The sequence below is a fragment of the Tetrahymena thermophila genome, assembly GCF_000189635.1.
Source record: "Tetrahymena thermophila SB210 genomic scaffold scf_8254716, whole genome shotgun sequence".
NCBI lineage: Eukaryota > Ciliophora > Oligohymenophorea > Hymenostomatida > Tetrahymenidae > Tetrahymena > Tetrahymena thermophila.
In genome coordinates this window covers 69,436-84,822 of record NW_002476481.1, presented here as the reverse complement: position 1 = coordinate 84,822, position 15,387 = coordinate 69,436, and the positions used below count along the sequence as shown (strand labels likewise).

Here is a 15,387-nt window from a genome sequence, read left to right as displayed (position 1 = left end):
TAATTTAACAAATTTACAAGCGTTAATTGAAACAACTTGTTTGGTTTAAGTTGCTAATAATGTTTGGAAAATATCCTGCGCCATAGTAATCTACTTATTATAATTAGTATGGCAATGATAATGATGAAGATGAATATGATGATATGGATGAAGAGGGAACTATCCCTTTAGAGGAAGATATAGATTCGAATTATGACCCAAGCGAAGAGGGTATAATACTTAATTAAATTAATATGTCAAAAATAATATATTTCTTAAAATTAATATCAATTTTATATTTATCAAGAAATTATTGAGTATGCAGAATACTTGGGAATGGATTCTAGGGTCGATAGGGAATTTTTCTATATTGCTAGAGAGGGATTAAAGGCACCTCTACCTAAGCCTTGGAGAGCTATGAGGAATTCAAAAGGGGAAATATTTTATGTTAATTAAATCACAAATGAGATGACCTTTGTGCATCCTTGTGATGAGTTTTATAAAAATGAGTTTTTGAAGGCTAAAACAAAAAATTCTTAAAAGAAGTAGCAGTAAAACAATATGTAAAGTAGAAATTAACAAGAAACATTTGGCAAAAACAGCTTTAATGTTCCTCCTTAGAAACTTAATCCACCAACACAATTAGGGGCTTTGAAGCCTAAAGGAATACTTTCGTCTTCAAATAATAATTCTTTGTTGTTAAGTAAAAATAATTTGTAAAGCAGTGTGCTAAATAATAATAACTCTTTATTAGCAAGTGGTAGTAAAAATAATTCAATTTAACTTTAAAATTTTGGAAGCAATAATAAGCAAATGCCCTAGAAAAATGAGAGTGTTATGAAAAATGATAGCATTAATTAAAGTAATTTTTAAAATAATGACAGCATTATGCTAAGTAAAAGCATTTATGCTTAAGGACAATATTCTTCTAATATATAAAATCACTAAACTTCTAATGAAGTATTCATATTTGATGAACAAAGTGGGAATGGTATGACTTCAAATAACAAAATTAATAAAGGCAATTCTTTTTAAAAAAATGAAACTAGCTTTTAGTCTTTTGAAGAAAATTAATATGATTAAAATAATTATATGAGAAGTTCAATGAATTAAAGCAGGGTAGAAGGTTTAGCAGGTGAAAGCAATAATAACTTGAATGAGAATAAGTAAAGAGCTCCTATGTACACGGAATAATCTGATGCTATGAATGATGATTAAATAGAAGAAGAATTGCATTTCTTTGAAAATTATTTAAAAAAGTAATATCAAAATCAGATTGAAGAATATGAAAAACAGTTAAAATCAAAAAAAGATGAGTATGAATAAAAGAAGGATACAGACTAAATCAAACAGAAAAACAAAAGAGAAGAGTTTTAAGAAGAAAAGAGCAAAAAATAATCAGAAGTTTAAAAAAAGCTATCTTAAATTAAAGAAAAAGTTAGGAAGGAAAAATACAATGAATTGATTTTAGAAATGGAGAAGCAAATTAAGCAAATTAAATAACAACACGAAGAAAATGTGGAAAGCACAAACAAAAGAGCCAAAGAAGATTACCAATATGAATTAGACTAATATCAAGAAGACAAATAAAATTAGTATCAATACAAGATAGAAGAGTAAAAAAAGCAAAAGAAGAAAAGGGAAGAGCTTATAATAGCAAATAAAGATAAAATAGAATTATCTAAAAAAAGGCTAAATTAAAAATTTTAAGAATTAGAAGTTGAATTGCAATATCAATAATTAAAAAAGCTTGAAGAAGCAGATGCTGATATCTAATTAGAATATTAGCAAATATAATAAAATTATATAAAAGAACTTGAAGAAGAAGAAAACAGGATATATAAAGTAATTATTTTTCTTTAATAAAAATTTATGTTATTCATTTATTTATTTAGCTTATTAATAGAGATGAAAAAGATGTGTAAAAAGAAATCTTTTAAAAAAAAATCTAGCTAAAAGATTTATATTAAAGGAAATACGATGTTAAAAAAACTGAAGAAATGAATAAAATTTCTGATAAATTAAGAAAATTTCAATAAGAACAGTAGATTCTCTTAGAAGAAAAAATAAAAAGAGAAGAGCAAGATTTTATAGATGGTTTAATCAAATAAAAATTAAAAGAGCCTCAAAAGTTATTCTAAAAATAATTGGATGATTTAACCTAAAGCCACGAAATTAAATTGTAAGATATAAAGCATAATTATGAGTCTAAAATAAAAGTAATAAATATTTGAGTTAATATAAAAAAATTTAAATAATTTAATTAATTTTTATTTACAATTATTTTATTATTAATTAATTATTTAATGAGAAGTGAAAATAAACATTTTTGAATCAACCTCTTTTTAAGTGATTTTGATAGAAACTTAATTGGGTTAAATTTAAAATAAAGTTTTAACACTTGGATTTAAATTGATTGAATTTGAATTTTTTATTTTAGTTTTAATGCAAAGTATTATTTTTAATTTTTTTTGGAGGAGAAAATTGTTTTATTTTTGTTTTAATTTTTTTATTTCAAGTGAAAATAATATTTTTTTTTTAATAGAATTATGAAGTGTTAGGACTAAAAAGAATAAATGATTTAAGAACTGAGCTTGAGAAAGAAAATCAAAAACTGCTAAATTAGTCATTTAATAGCAATTATAATAGCAACATAGATATTCAGCAACAAAAAGTATTAGATGAACTTCACCAAAGTGTTAACTTGAAGAAGTAAGACCTAAAATTAGTTAAATAGTAATAAAAATATATCCAAAATGAGATGAGTAAATAGCTTATGATACAAGATTTATTGCAATCTGAAAACAGAGTAGATTTCTTGAAATAATTATCAGATAAAAAATCTGAACAAATTGATAGCTATGGGAAAATGATATCTTATACTGCTTAAAAAGGCTTAATAAATTCTTAAAATTTATTTAATTCTAACAGTTAATATAAATAATCATCAAATAAAAAGTATGATTTGCCTTTATAAATCAATAATTTATAAATGAACATGAATATGAGTAAAAATTAAGAAGGTGGATTAAATTAAGTTTCAACAAAACATTAGTAAAATCATCATAATTATAACAATATGTATATCACTAGTGATTAAGATTAATAAGAGCCCATATCTACTTATCTCCACTAAAATCTTCAGTAATTAGCACACTAAAAAAACTAAGAGAGGATAGAACATAATCACGCTTAGCAGAATTAGTTTAATTAAGATTAAAATAATCCTCCTCATTCTAACAGAGTTATATTTCCAGATGATGATAGTGATGATGATTTTCATGACTCATTTACATAAGAGCAATAAAGATAAAAATATATCGGAGATTCTGAAAATATAAGAAACTAAATTAATAAAGCACCTCATGACAGAGAGGAAAACTTAGAAAACGATAACGAAGAGTTTTATTAAAATAATATGCCACTTCAAAGATAAGACTTAAGCTATAGAAGGAGTAGTAATGGTTAATCTCACAACTAGTAAATTATGATACACAATTAGCTATCCCTAGCAGAAGAAACTTAAGGTGAAGATGAAGAAAACGAATAACAATAATTCTAAGATGATTAACAGCAATAAAATGCTGAAGATCCTTTAATTTAATTTCTAGATGAAGAATGGCAGCAAATTGATTAATTAAAAGAAGAGCTGAGATTTGATAAAATTATCATAAAAAAATCGTATGAATTTTTACAATATGAAAAAAATAAAATGAAACAATAAGTTCAGTTGATAGAATCTAATTCTCATTAAACTTAAGAAAGCCAAAACAAAATTAAAGTTATGAAAAATAAATTGTAGCAACTTACAGACGCTTTTAATTAAGATGTTTAAATAACAAGACAAAATTAAAAATTCCTTTAAAACAGAGAAGAAGCTTTATTTTAAATTGAAGATTTGCTTGAATCAGGAAACTTTACTCAAGAAGAACTTTCTTAAAAAATTGACCATTATTAAAAATCCGTGGTTTAATATGTTTATCCAAAGCTCAACAAACAAGTATAAATAATTTTTCTTTTGGTTATGCAAATTAATTTAACTCTATGTGAAATATTTTATCAGTGTTTTTAAATTGATATTAAAATATTTTAGTTTTTTTATTGTTAAAAAATTGAATTAAATAAATTTTTGAGATTCTAAATAGGTCTATTTTTAAAATTAAAAATATTTTAACTAATAAAAAATAATTTAGATAAGAGAAAATCAATAGATAGCAGATCACAGTAAGGGAAATATGTCAATCGAGGAGCTTCTATAAAGAACATTTGATCTATCTTAAAATTATGGTGACTTTACAACAAATTTCCAACTAAGCAACTATCAAACTTAATATAAGCAGTAGCTCGATAAATAGCTGTAGTTGTATTAGTTAGAGAAATAATTTATTTAAGAAGATAACAATATAAACCTAAACTCAAGAAAACATAGCAAGTATTAAAATTTTTTGTATACAGATGCTGAACAACTTGATTAAATTTTTGAGGAACACACAAACTGGCTTAAAAATATGAAACAACAGGTAATAAATAAATTGTATTTTAATGTTTATTTATTTCTAATTTTTTAAAATAAATAAGTTAAATAATGATCTATACACAAACAGATACAGCTAAGACTCTACAAAAAGAAAATAATTTAATTTCTCTTATGATAATTTAAAGTAAAAAATGTTAGCAGCTAATCTTCTAACAAAAAGAATAGGAAATATGACTGTACTAAACTTATGAAAACGAAAAATTATCTTATAATATCCCTTAAAATCAATCCCTCATAACAATTTATTTATCTTTCATTCTCTCAAATTAATTAATTATCTATCTTTTTATTTACTCTTTCTTTTCAATTTATAAAATATATTAGCAAAAAAAATAAAAGCAATAAATGGTATTTTTAAACTATTAAAGCTGTAAAGAAATATTAAATTATTAAATAAAATACTTTCTAACTGTAAATATATATTTATATAACAACTATGTAATTACTAAATATACAATTAAAATTATTTGCATAACCTCAAATCACTATCAAATACTTTATTTTAAAATTTATAACTGAAATAAAATTCCTCTATCAAAATTAATTGATATAATACATTAATTTCTCATAACACACCCTTAAATTTTTAACCAAATTAGTTTGTATTAATTTAAAATGTCAAAATTTTAAGATTTTTTGTTTAGAATATTTAAAAATGAAAATAAAAACAAGATATGAATAATTAATTTTAATGATCTATCTAAAAATAAATAAAATATACATTTATTAATAAATATAAAAACAAAAAAAAACAATTTTCTATTTTTATTAGAATTTACAATACTATTCAAAATATTCTTTCATTACTCTATGAAGTTTCTATTTTATTTTTCTTAGATAGGTCTTTAATCTATTTTTAAGATAAATTTTTTATTTAAATATTTTTGCAAATTTATTATTAAAATTAAAATTTTTTTAGAAGCATAAAGCAGAATAGAATTAAATAAAATAGATAAATAAATTACTTATAGAATCATCAAATATATCTTTTAATCTGGAATTATATTATCCTGAGTGGCTGCTAGAGTAATATTATTATATAGGTGTACTTATTGCGGAATAGTGGTTATTTTATCTGTGAGAGGAAGAGTCTATATTATTGGCACTTTTATGATTGATATGAGTGTTTTAATTGTGCTCAGATAAATAATTATTTATATTATGATTAGATGAGTAAACACTGTTAGAGTTGTAAACTTAAGGGATTAAATTTGAAGCGACAACTCTTTAAGTTGTAGTATTAGACTCAACATTGTTATAAGAATGGTATTATTTATGGTTATTTATGCTTATTGGTGATATAACTGCTGAATTTATATTCTACTCTTTTTCATAGTCATCATCGTATTAGCTATGAGCATTTTTATTTAAACTGTTCATAGTATTTATGTTCTCTTAATTATGCTAATTAGTATCTGCTTTTCTTTACTTTTTCAATTTATGTTAAGCCTTGCTGCTTTTTTCAATTTACTTTTAAGTGGAATCTTTTAAATTATGATATTTTTCATTCAAAGATTGGTTTAAGTGAGAAAGAGCAGAGACTAAATTCTTTGTTAATTTTAATACAGCATTGACATCTATTTCTTCTTCAGAGTTATTGTTGGTAACCAGAAGGAGCTTGTCTAAATCCAATTAATATTAATTTAACTAGTTAAATGACTACTGCTTTACTTTATTAACATCAGCTAATATTTTTTCAATCATCCATAGAGCTCCTTCCATGTAAATAACCTTATCATACAAAGAGGCATCTTCTTCTATTTATCTTATTTTGTTCTTGGCTTCTTACAATTCTTCTTTGCCAATTCTTATTTCAGACTCGTACTCCTAAAATAATCTAATTGCATCTTAAAAGTAAATAATCTTTTCTTACTATTTACACTAATGAGAGTTGCCATTTAAGCTGCTTCCTCTACTAGGTCTTTTTTTAAATATTTTAAATTATTAAAATCTTGTCCAATAAATAAAAAAATAATTTATTTTAAATAATTAATTAAAGCATTCTCCAATTAATAAAAAAATAATATAATCAAGTAAATCTAAAATTCTTTATTCTAAAATCTTAAAATAAATATTTAAAATTATATAATTATTTTTTTTAAGTAGGACTTGTTAAAGATAAATTTAATTTCAAAGTCTTTTACGGCAAAGGAAGAGTTGTGTTGAGAGTACTGAAGTCATTTTCTTTCCTTGTTTTACTTAATTCGGATTTTAATCTTTAAATCTTTTTTTTTGCTTAAACTTCATCATAAGTGAGATTTTTATTCAGTTATTTTTTAAGCTCTTTGTTTTCTGTTTCATATTATCTTTTGAGTTTATCAACTATAGTTTTTTCTCTATTTGACCATATTTAGTTTAATCCATATAGTAGTTCTTCAATTATTTCTTCTGTTAGTCTTTTATTGTATTTTTAGCTTATTTAAAATGCAAATTAGAATGCATCCTTTGGAACCCAAAGCTGTTTTTCATTTACTTCCTACTGTTTTACCTAGGCAGAACAACCACAGCAATTTCTCTTAATGGTGCTTTACTTTAAATCAACAGATGAAGAATTCTAATTGTTTGATTTATAATTCTTCAAAAAGCTGGGATTATTCTTTAGATATCTAATTGACATACTTTCTTCTGCCATAAATGAAAGTTCCTTATACTAAATTTGAAATAATTTTTGAAAATGAATTTAAAATATTAAAGCTAATTAATTTACTTCTTAAGTTGATTTTAATAATTTTAATAATCTTTCAATATCTGATTTTAAATAATCCATTTCTACTTAATTAACCCCATTAGCTTATTTTTCATTATATATTTCTTCCAAATATTTCTCAACCTATTTACGTCAAAATAAATTATAATATTTTTTCAGTCAATAAATATTTCTAAAATAATTTTTTTCAAATCGAAATAAATTGAAAAAATAAATTAATTTTTTATAAAAAATGAAAAAAAAAAAAATTACCTATTGCAATCTATCCTTAATCCTTTCATTTTCAACTGTTTTGCTTTCTAACTATTCAATTAATTTAGAATTTTCATTCATTATTTCTTTGTTTGAGTTTATCATTCTTTGTACTTAGTCCTTTGATTCTTAAAGCTGAGTTTTCAAATCCTCCATAATTCTGTCTTTATCCTCTAGACTTTGCTCTATCATGTTTGTGTTAAGTCTAGATTTTTCCAATATCTTTTGATTTAAATTTTAAATTAATTTTTAGCATGTGAATTCATAATTAAAGTTACTTCTTTTTAACTGATAGCGTATTATTCAAGCTTTTATGATAACTCGCTGATTTATTTCGTTTGAGTTTAATTTTAACTGACTAATTTTGCAATTTTTTAATGGCACTACTCCAATTCAACTTCCTATTCTTTAACTTTTCTGATTAAAAGCTTATTTGAGTCTTTAGCTTTTTGGAGTAAAATTGCATCTGTTTATTTTGGTATATGAGGAATTTTAGAGATATTTAAAGAAATATCATTGTTGTTATTGTTATCAAATTACTCGCAAATAGAATCATCATTTTATTTCATAGTATGATTATTAAAAGAGTTATTCAAATGATGAGGCGCATTAGTATTCAAAAAGCTTGCATTTATGTTCGTTTTGCTATTATTCAGATGCTTTTTACTCTATTTATTTAATATTTTTTTCTATCTTTATAATGATAAATTTAATTAATTTTTTTTACATCTTTCATGGTTTTCCACAAATTTGTGAGTCTTTCTACATCTTTTTTACTAAGTAGATCATCTTCTTCATCTTCGTTATCAAAACTATTCAAGTTTTTAGTACCTATACAGAAGGATCTTGATACCATTGATTTATTAGTAATACAAATAAGTATGTGTTATGATAAATTAAGCTGCTTTATATTATATAAATTGAATTTTAATAAGTAAAAAATATTAATAGAATCTCACAAATCTACTAATTAGTTAATTAAAAAAATTGGCTAATCAAAAATTTGCAAATTCAAAATCACTATTTTTCAAATATAAAAATATCTGCTGAAATCTCAAATTTAAATGATATACATGATAGCTAATTACTGATAATTACGTTAATAATTAATTATTTAGCATATAAGATAAATATTTTGTTTTTTAATAGATAAATTTTTTAAATATGATTTCACTTACAAATAATAATTTTAGTCAGATAAAAATTAATTTAAAAAAATGTTTTTATTTGATTTTACAATGATTTAATTTTTTATTTGATAAATATCAAAAATAATTTTTAATATTTTTATTCAAAAAAATTGGAACAAAATTAATTTTGTATAAAATAATTAAAATATTTTATTTTATTTTTAGATAAATGAAATAAAATTTAATTAAACATCAATTTAATTTTAAAATAATTATTTTTATTAGAAATGAAATCTAATGGAATAAATAGCAATAAATTATCTAAAGTTATTTTTATCAAAATTTATCCAAATTAATAAAATATTCATTCTGCATTTATTTTTATTTAAATTTTTTAAGTAGAATTAATAAACTTACCCCTTTATATGGTTGGATTTTTTATTGCAATAATGTCTCTTAGTAAATAAAAAATTCATAGTGTATTGAGGAATTCAATAAAAAGAGGTAGTTATCAGATGGTAGAATTTAAATATTTGAGATTTTAAGCAAAATAAATTTTAAATTTTTAAGTAAGATATAATGAATGAAATGCAAATCGGTTTATTATGATTTTGTGAGAGATATCCATTTGAAGCAAAAACGAAAATGCATGTATAGATAGATTATGTGAGCATTTTTGATTATAAATTTTGTAGTAATAATAATAATAAATAAATAAAAATAAATGAAAAATGAAATAAAATAATAGTGGATGCTTGCTTTGACTGCTTGTATTTATTATTGATTTTGCAGACATCAAAAATCAGCTCTATCAATAAATAAATATATATATGTATGCTTCAATGTGTTTATAAATGAATGAATAAATGAAAGGAATAAGAATAAATGAAAATTATAAATGTATTGGCATGGATAACTCATTAAGCAAATATATGAACAGGATAAAAAATATTAAATAAAAACAAAATTAAAAAGAAAGAAGATAAAGTCAAATTAAGTTAGGTATTAAGAAGAAAGGACCAAAAAAAAGTATAAAAAGATTTGAAGAACAATATAGGCTCAATAGTAGCGAAAACAAAATAAAAATAATAAAAATATATAAACAAAAATATATAGAAGTTAACATATTATTAAGATATAATGGGTAAAGATAAGAAGAAGCAAAGAAAGCAATCAAGCGAAGTTGCTGAAGTTGAAGAGCAAGTCGTCGCTTAAGATTTTATTAAACCTTCCAAGGGAGGCGCTAAGTTGGATGCTAGCCAATGGCCCTTATTATTAAAGAATTACGATAAGATGAACATCAGATCATCTCACTACACCCCCATTCCTAACGGATCTAACCCCCTAGCTAGACCCATGGAAGAACATTTAAAATATGGTGTTATGAATTTGGATAAGCCTTCTAACCCCTCTTCTCACGAAGTTGTCGCATGGGTTAAGAAGTTGTTCGAAAATATCACTAAGATGGAAAAGACCGGTCACTCTGGTACCCTTGATCCTAAGGTTACTGGTTGTTTGATCGTTTGTTTGAACCGTGCTACTAGATTGGTTAAGGCTCAATAGAGCGCTGGTAAGGAATACGTTGGTATTGTTAGACTCCACAACGATATTGAATCCGAACTCAAGCTCGCTAAGGCCCTCCAACAATTGACTGGTCCCCTTTTCCAAAAGCCCCCTCTTATTTCCGCTGTCAAGAGAGAATTGAGAGTTAGAACTATTTATGAATCTAAGTTAATTGAATACAATCCCGAAAAGAAGATGGGTATCATCTGGATGAGTTGCGAAGCTGGTACTTACGTTAGAACCCTCTGTGTCCACTTAGGTCTCTTACTCGGTACTGGTGGTCATATGGAAGAACTTAGAAGAGTTCGTTCTGGTATCCTCGACGAAAACTAATATCTCGTCACCATGCACGACGTCAAGGACTCTATCTGGAGATATCAACACTTCAAGGATGAATCTTATCTCAGACGTGTTGTTTTACCTCTTGAAGTTTTACTTACTAGTTTCCCTCGTATTGTCGTTAAGGATTCTACCGTTAACTCTATCTGTTATGGTGCTAAGCTCATGCTCCCTGGTGTCCTCCGTTATGACAACAACATTGAAAACGGTAAGGAAGTAGTTTTGATCACCACCAAGGGTGAAGCTATCGCTGTTGCTGTTGCTTAAATGACCACCTCCGAACTCGCCACCTGCGATCACGGTATCGTCTGCAAGACCAAGAGAGTTATTATGGACAGAGACCTCTATCCCAAGAGATGGGGTTTGGGTCCTAGAGCCTTAAGAAAGAAAAACCTCATCAAGGAAGGTCTCTTAGATAAGCACGGAAAGCCCAACGATTAAACACCTAACGACTGGACTGTTTTCTACGTTAATGAAGAAAATAACAACATCCCCAAGCCTGAAGAAAATTGAAAAGGATTAGATAGCATCGAATATAATACGAATTTAAGAGGAAATTTAATGTAGTGGAAAGGCATAGAATATCAACTAATTTTATTAAGCAAAGAGTGAAACATTAATACAACAAATAAAGTAGTAGAACAATAAATTCGTCAGCTTGTAAGCTAGCTGAACAAGTCTCAAGTTAGTTAGTTAGTTACGTTTTTATTTAAAATATTAAGGATTGTTAAGAAATTTAAAAAAAAAGATATATATTTAAAAATTAATAAAATATGCTGTTATCTACTGGTTTTCTACTGCTACTAAATTTCTTTCTTATTACTATTTAACCAATACTTATATTTATCTTTCTCTCTTTTTACCTCGTCATTCATTCATTGCTAGATCATACACACATCCATTCATCCATCAATATAAAAATTAAAACTTAAAATATTATTAAACACTCAATTAATATATAACTATAATAAAATTATTATGAATAAAATAATTACGAACTCCAATCTAAACTACGAAAAAACCACACAAACAAATCAAAAAACTAAAAATCAACTAGCTGGCACATACATAAACGCATAATCATTAAATTATGATAAATATTTGGGAGATTGACTGACTGACTGATGAATTTTCAAAGATTTAATAACTAGCCATCATCTATCGAAATATTAAATATTTTAAATACACATCAACCACAAATAAATTTTCATAATTCACTCTTTCATTCATTCATTGATTAGTATACCTAAATAATTTCGCATTTAAAAATATAACGCACTTTAATGAAATTATCCATCTTATTTTGTAAATTATATTCTTATTATATTCGTTTTGCATTCGTTTTCATTTTCTTCATTAACAAATAAATAATCCAATTACATCAGAATTGTTCCTATTAACTTTATTTTTCATCCATTCGAATATGTTTTATTTCTTTTCAAATACCTAACAAAAAAAATTAATAATTACTTAATCGATTTCTATAACACATTTCCTAATTCCTTTCATTATCTTTTGTTAAAAATTAAATATTTTTCTTGTTTAACTAAATTTTGCTATTATTACCTTTAAGCTAATTTTATCTTTTGTCCCATTAAATCAAATAAAAACACTTTACTATCTTAATTGAATTATTTATGGAAAACATTGAATTTTAAATATGAAATATAAAAGATTTCATTTCTTTTATGTATTTTCTTAAATAATCTAATTTTTTTCTAATATTTCTTGATCATCATATTACTTAATCTGATGAAATTCAAAGTAAAATAAAAAAATAAATCAATTGAATTAGATTCTTGCTTTCAAAAATATTTTCACAAAAAAAAATTATTAAAAATATAAAAATAGAGTTGAATATTTAACAAATTGCAATTGATAATAATTAAAATATGTAATTTTAACTCAAATGGATTTTAATATTATTTCAATTTGATTGTTTTGATAATAATTAAAATATGTAATTTTAACTCAAATAAATGTTAATATTATTTCAATTTGATTGTTTGAAAAGAAAACAATTAAGTTAATTCTGTATGAAAGATGAGATAGAAAAATAAATGGAAACATATTATTTATGAAAAGGAAATACAAATATATAAATAAAGAAGAAGAAGGAATTAATTTTTTACATATGTTAAATTGAATGTTTTATTTATTTAGTCATTTTTTGTTTTGTTTTGTTTTCTTAAAAAGTAAGTTATTTATTTTTTAATTAATTAATTAATTGATATCAAATATCTATTTTCATTTTTTTCATATTCTTAGAATTATTGAAGCTTTTCTTTCTGTTGTTATTTGCATTTTTCTTACTGTATTTTTCACCTTCATCATCAACATCATGGAGAGGATTGTTCTTTTTTTCCATAATTTCTTTTATTTCTTATGCAGCGATTCTTTGAGCTTCTTAAACTCTTTCGTTGAAAACTAAAACTTAATATTCTTCACATTTATATTGATCAAGTTTTTTACCAATCAAAGCTTCAATCTTTAAATACATTTCAACATCATATTGAGTAACAAAGCTAATGGCTTTACCAGCTCTACCAGCTCTTGCAGTTCTACCTACTCTGTGGACGTATTCCTTGGCATTTGTAGGAATATCGTAGTTTATAACTAAATCAACACTTGGAATATCTAAACCTCTATATATTATTTAATATAAAATTTAATCAAAAATCTTTATACAGAAAGACATATAAAATTATCAATTAATTTAATTACCTAGAAGCAACATCAGTAGCAACTAATATTTTTTTCTCTCCTGATTTAAATTTATTAATAGCACCCAAACGCTTGACCTAACTCATTTAACCATGGATAGTAACAGCTGAGAATCCAAGATTTCTAAGCATCAAAGTTAACCTAATTTGTTAGTAAATTTAATTCTAAAAATAAATTCAAAAATTGTTTTTATTTATTTGTTACTTGATAGCATTTAAGCAAGTTTGAACGAAAATAATTGAGGTGTTTCCTGCAAATTCATTGAGGGAATAGACAAGGTAGCAGTCTTTGTACTTGGCAGGTATGAAAGCATACTAAGCAACTAAAGTTGAAACCATTTGATACTTTGAAGAAACTTCAATTTTAACAGGATCTTTGAGTGAAGCTCTCTGAAGCTTATGAACCTTATTAGTCATAGTGGCAGAGAATAAGAATGTGTTACGCTTTTTAGGAATGATATCCAAAATTTGGTTGATATCCTTTTCGAAATCCATATTCAATAACTTATCAGCTTCATCCAAAACTAAGAACTTGAGTGCCTTGAAATTAAATCCTTTGGTGTTTTGCATGTGATAAAGTATTCTACCTGGAGTACCAATGACTATTTATTAAAACAAAGCAATTAATTTCTTTATATTCATTTCACTGGTTTTGCAAAAATAGTATGAATAATAATTGCTACAAGTTCAAGTAAGTGTATAAACTAATTAAGTACACTTAAATCTTCAAAATAGCAAAATTTAATTTTATATTTTCATATTTTAAAATTTAAAAGAAATTACTGATGTGGGGCTTTTTAGAGAGAGCAATAGCCTAAGCCATAGGATCAAGACCACCAACAATAACTGTTGTCTTTAAGCTTATACCAACACCCAAAGCTTCAAAGTGCTCAGCAATTTACATACACAATTCTCTTGTAGGAGAAAGAACTAAAGCGTAGAAAGGTTGAGGAGCATCTAACAAATTTTGAATAACAGGTAAAGCAAAAGCTAAAGTTTTACCAGAACCTGTTTCTGCTAAAGCAATAATATCTCTTTGCTTTAATGTATAAACTAAAGATTCTCTTTAAATTGCAGTGGGTTTCACATATTTTAATCTATTGCAAGCTTCTACTAATTCTTCACAAACCTAAACATTAATTTTATGTACAAAAATGATATTTTTTTCAAAATATTAATTTAAATTTTACTCCTAAGCTTTAAAAGGTCACATCTTCTTTTTCTTCAGTTTCATCAATTTAAATTTCTTTTAAGTATTCGCTTCCGCTTTTATTTTCTTAATCTCCATTCTTATTTTCTTGTTTAGCCTATTATTTTTCAGCTGAATCATCATTTAATTCTTAGGATTCTTCTTGTTCTTCGTCACTACTTTATTCTACTTCATCTTCTTCTTCAGCAAGTTTCTTAAGCTAATCTTTTTTCTTTTCTTCTATCTTTTAAGATTTCTTGCTTTGAACTGCTGTGTTGGCTTTTTTCTGAATTTGTTTAGTTGACATTTGCTTGTGCTTGTTTAATAAATTGTAAAGGTATAAAATTTTATATTTTAATTAATTAATATTTCAGTTTATATATTTTTAGCTAATCTTATATTTAATTAATAATAAACAGATTGATTAATAATGCTTCTAAAATCCTAAACCATTTCTTTTTAACAAACAAAAGAACTAAATTTCTACTATCTTATTGATAACAAATAAATAAATATAAATATAATTCAGTTTACAATAATATTTTAATAATAAAAAAATTTTATTAATATTAAATATCAAGTAAAAAAATAAAATAAAATTTTCTATTTTAACTTTTATCTTTTATCTTATTTCATTTAAAATCTAATTAAAAATATTTATTTATTACAGAATAAGATATTTTTATATTTTCAAAACTTTCTAAATGATTTAATTTAAAAAATTGAAATTTTATTAATTGGTTTAAAATATATTATTTATTTTTAATTTGAAAAAATATTTTCAACTAAGAAATTTTTTAAAAGTTATAATTTATAATTTGTAAATTTTTAATACTTTAAGACTCACTTACGAGCATAAATTTAAAAAATTTGAAAGACTAGCTATATATGTTTTGAAAATGAAAATAATTAATAAATAAATAAAAATAAAAATAAATATACTCAATATCAATATATTTGAGTAGTGC

General features: G+C 24.1%; 4 protein-coding genes across 4 annotated transcripts; 2 read left to right on the top strand and 2 right to left on the bottom strand. All coding sequences in view use genetic code 6, as the record gives it.

The window, feature by feature from the left end:
• Positions 1-59: 59 nt before the first annotated feature.
• Positions 60-4,707, top strand: TTHERM_00095570 (WW domain protein; the record flags this gene model as incomplete). Its single annotated transcript, XM_001012106.2, has 6 exons — positions 60-210; positions 287-1,824; positions 1,875-2,198; positions 2,525-3,979; positions 4,173-4,499; positions 4,558-4,707. The coding sequence occupies 6 exons, from the start codon at positions 60-62 to the stop codon at positions 4,705-4,707; spliced, it is 3,945 nt and encodes a 1,314-aa protein (XP_001012106.2).
• A 609-nt stretch (positions 4,708-5,316) lies between these two features.
• On the bottom strand, positions 5,317-8,331 carry TTHERM_00095560 (hypothetical protein; the record flags this gene model as incomplete). Its single annotated transcript, XM_001012105.1, has 7 exons — positions 5,317-5,366; positions 5,482-6,437; positions 6,661-7,166; positions 7,224-7,346; positions 7,476-7,697; positions 7,754-8,143; positions 8,203-8,331. The coding sequence occupies 7 exons, from the start codon at positions 8,329-8,331 to the stop codon at positions 5,317-5,319; spliced, it is 2,376 nt and encodes a 791-aa protein (XP_001012105.1).
• A 1,414-nt stretch (positions 8,332-9,745) lies between these two features.
• Positions 9,746-11,020, top strand: TTHERM_00095540 (tRNA pseudouridine synthase; the record flags this gene model as incomplete). The annotated part of the gene is made up of 1 exon (XM_001012103.3): positions 9,746-11,020. The coding sequence occupies one exon, from the start codon at positions 9,746-9,748 to the stop codon at positions 11,018-11,020; it is 1,275 nt and encodes a 424-aa protein (XP_001012103.1).
• Positions 11,021-12,740: 1,720 nt separating this feature from the next.
• On the bottom strand, positions 12,741-14,726 carry TTHERM_00095530 (DEAD/DEAH-box helicase; the record flags this gene model as incomplete). The annotated part of the gene is made up of 5 exons (XM_001012102.2): positions 12,741-13,152; positions 13,232-13,372; positions 13,436-13,832; positions 14,014-14,359; positions 14,421-14,726. 5 exons carry the CDS (start codon positions 14,724-14,726, stop codon positions 12,741-12,743), a joined length of 1,602 nt encoding a protein of 533 aa, XP_001012102.2.
• Positions 14,727-15,387: the final 661 nt, after the last annotated feature.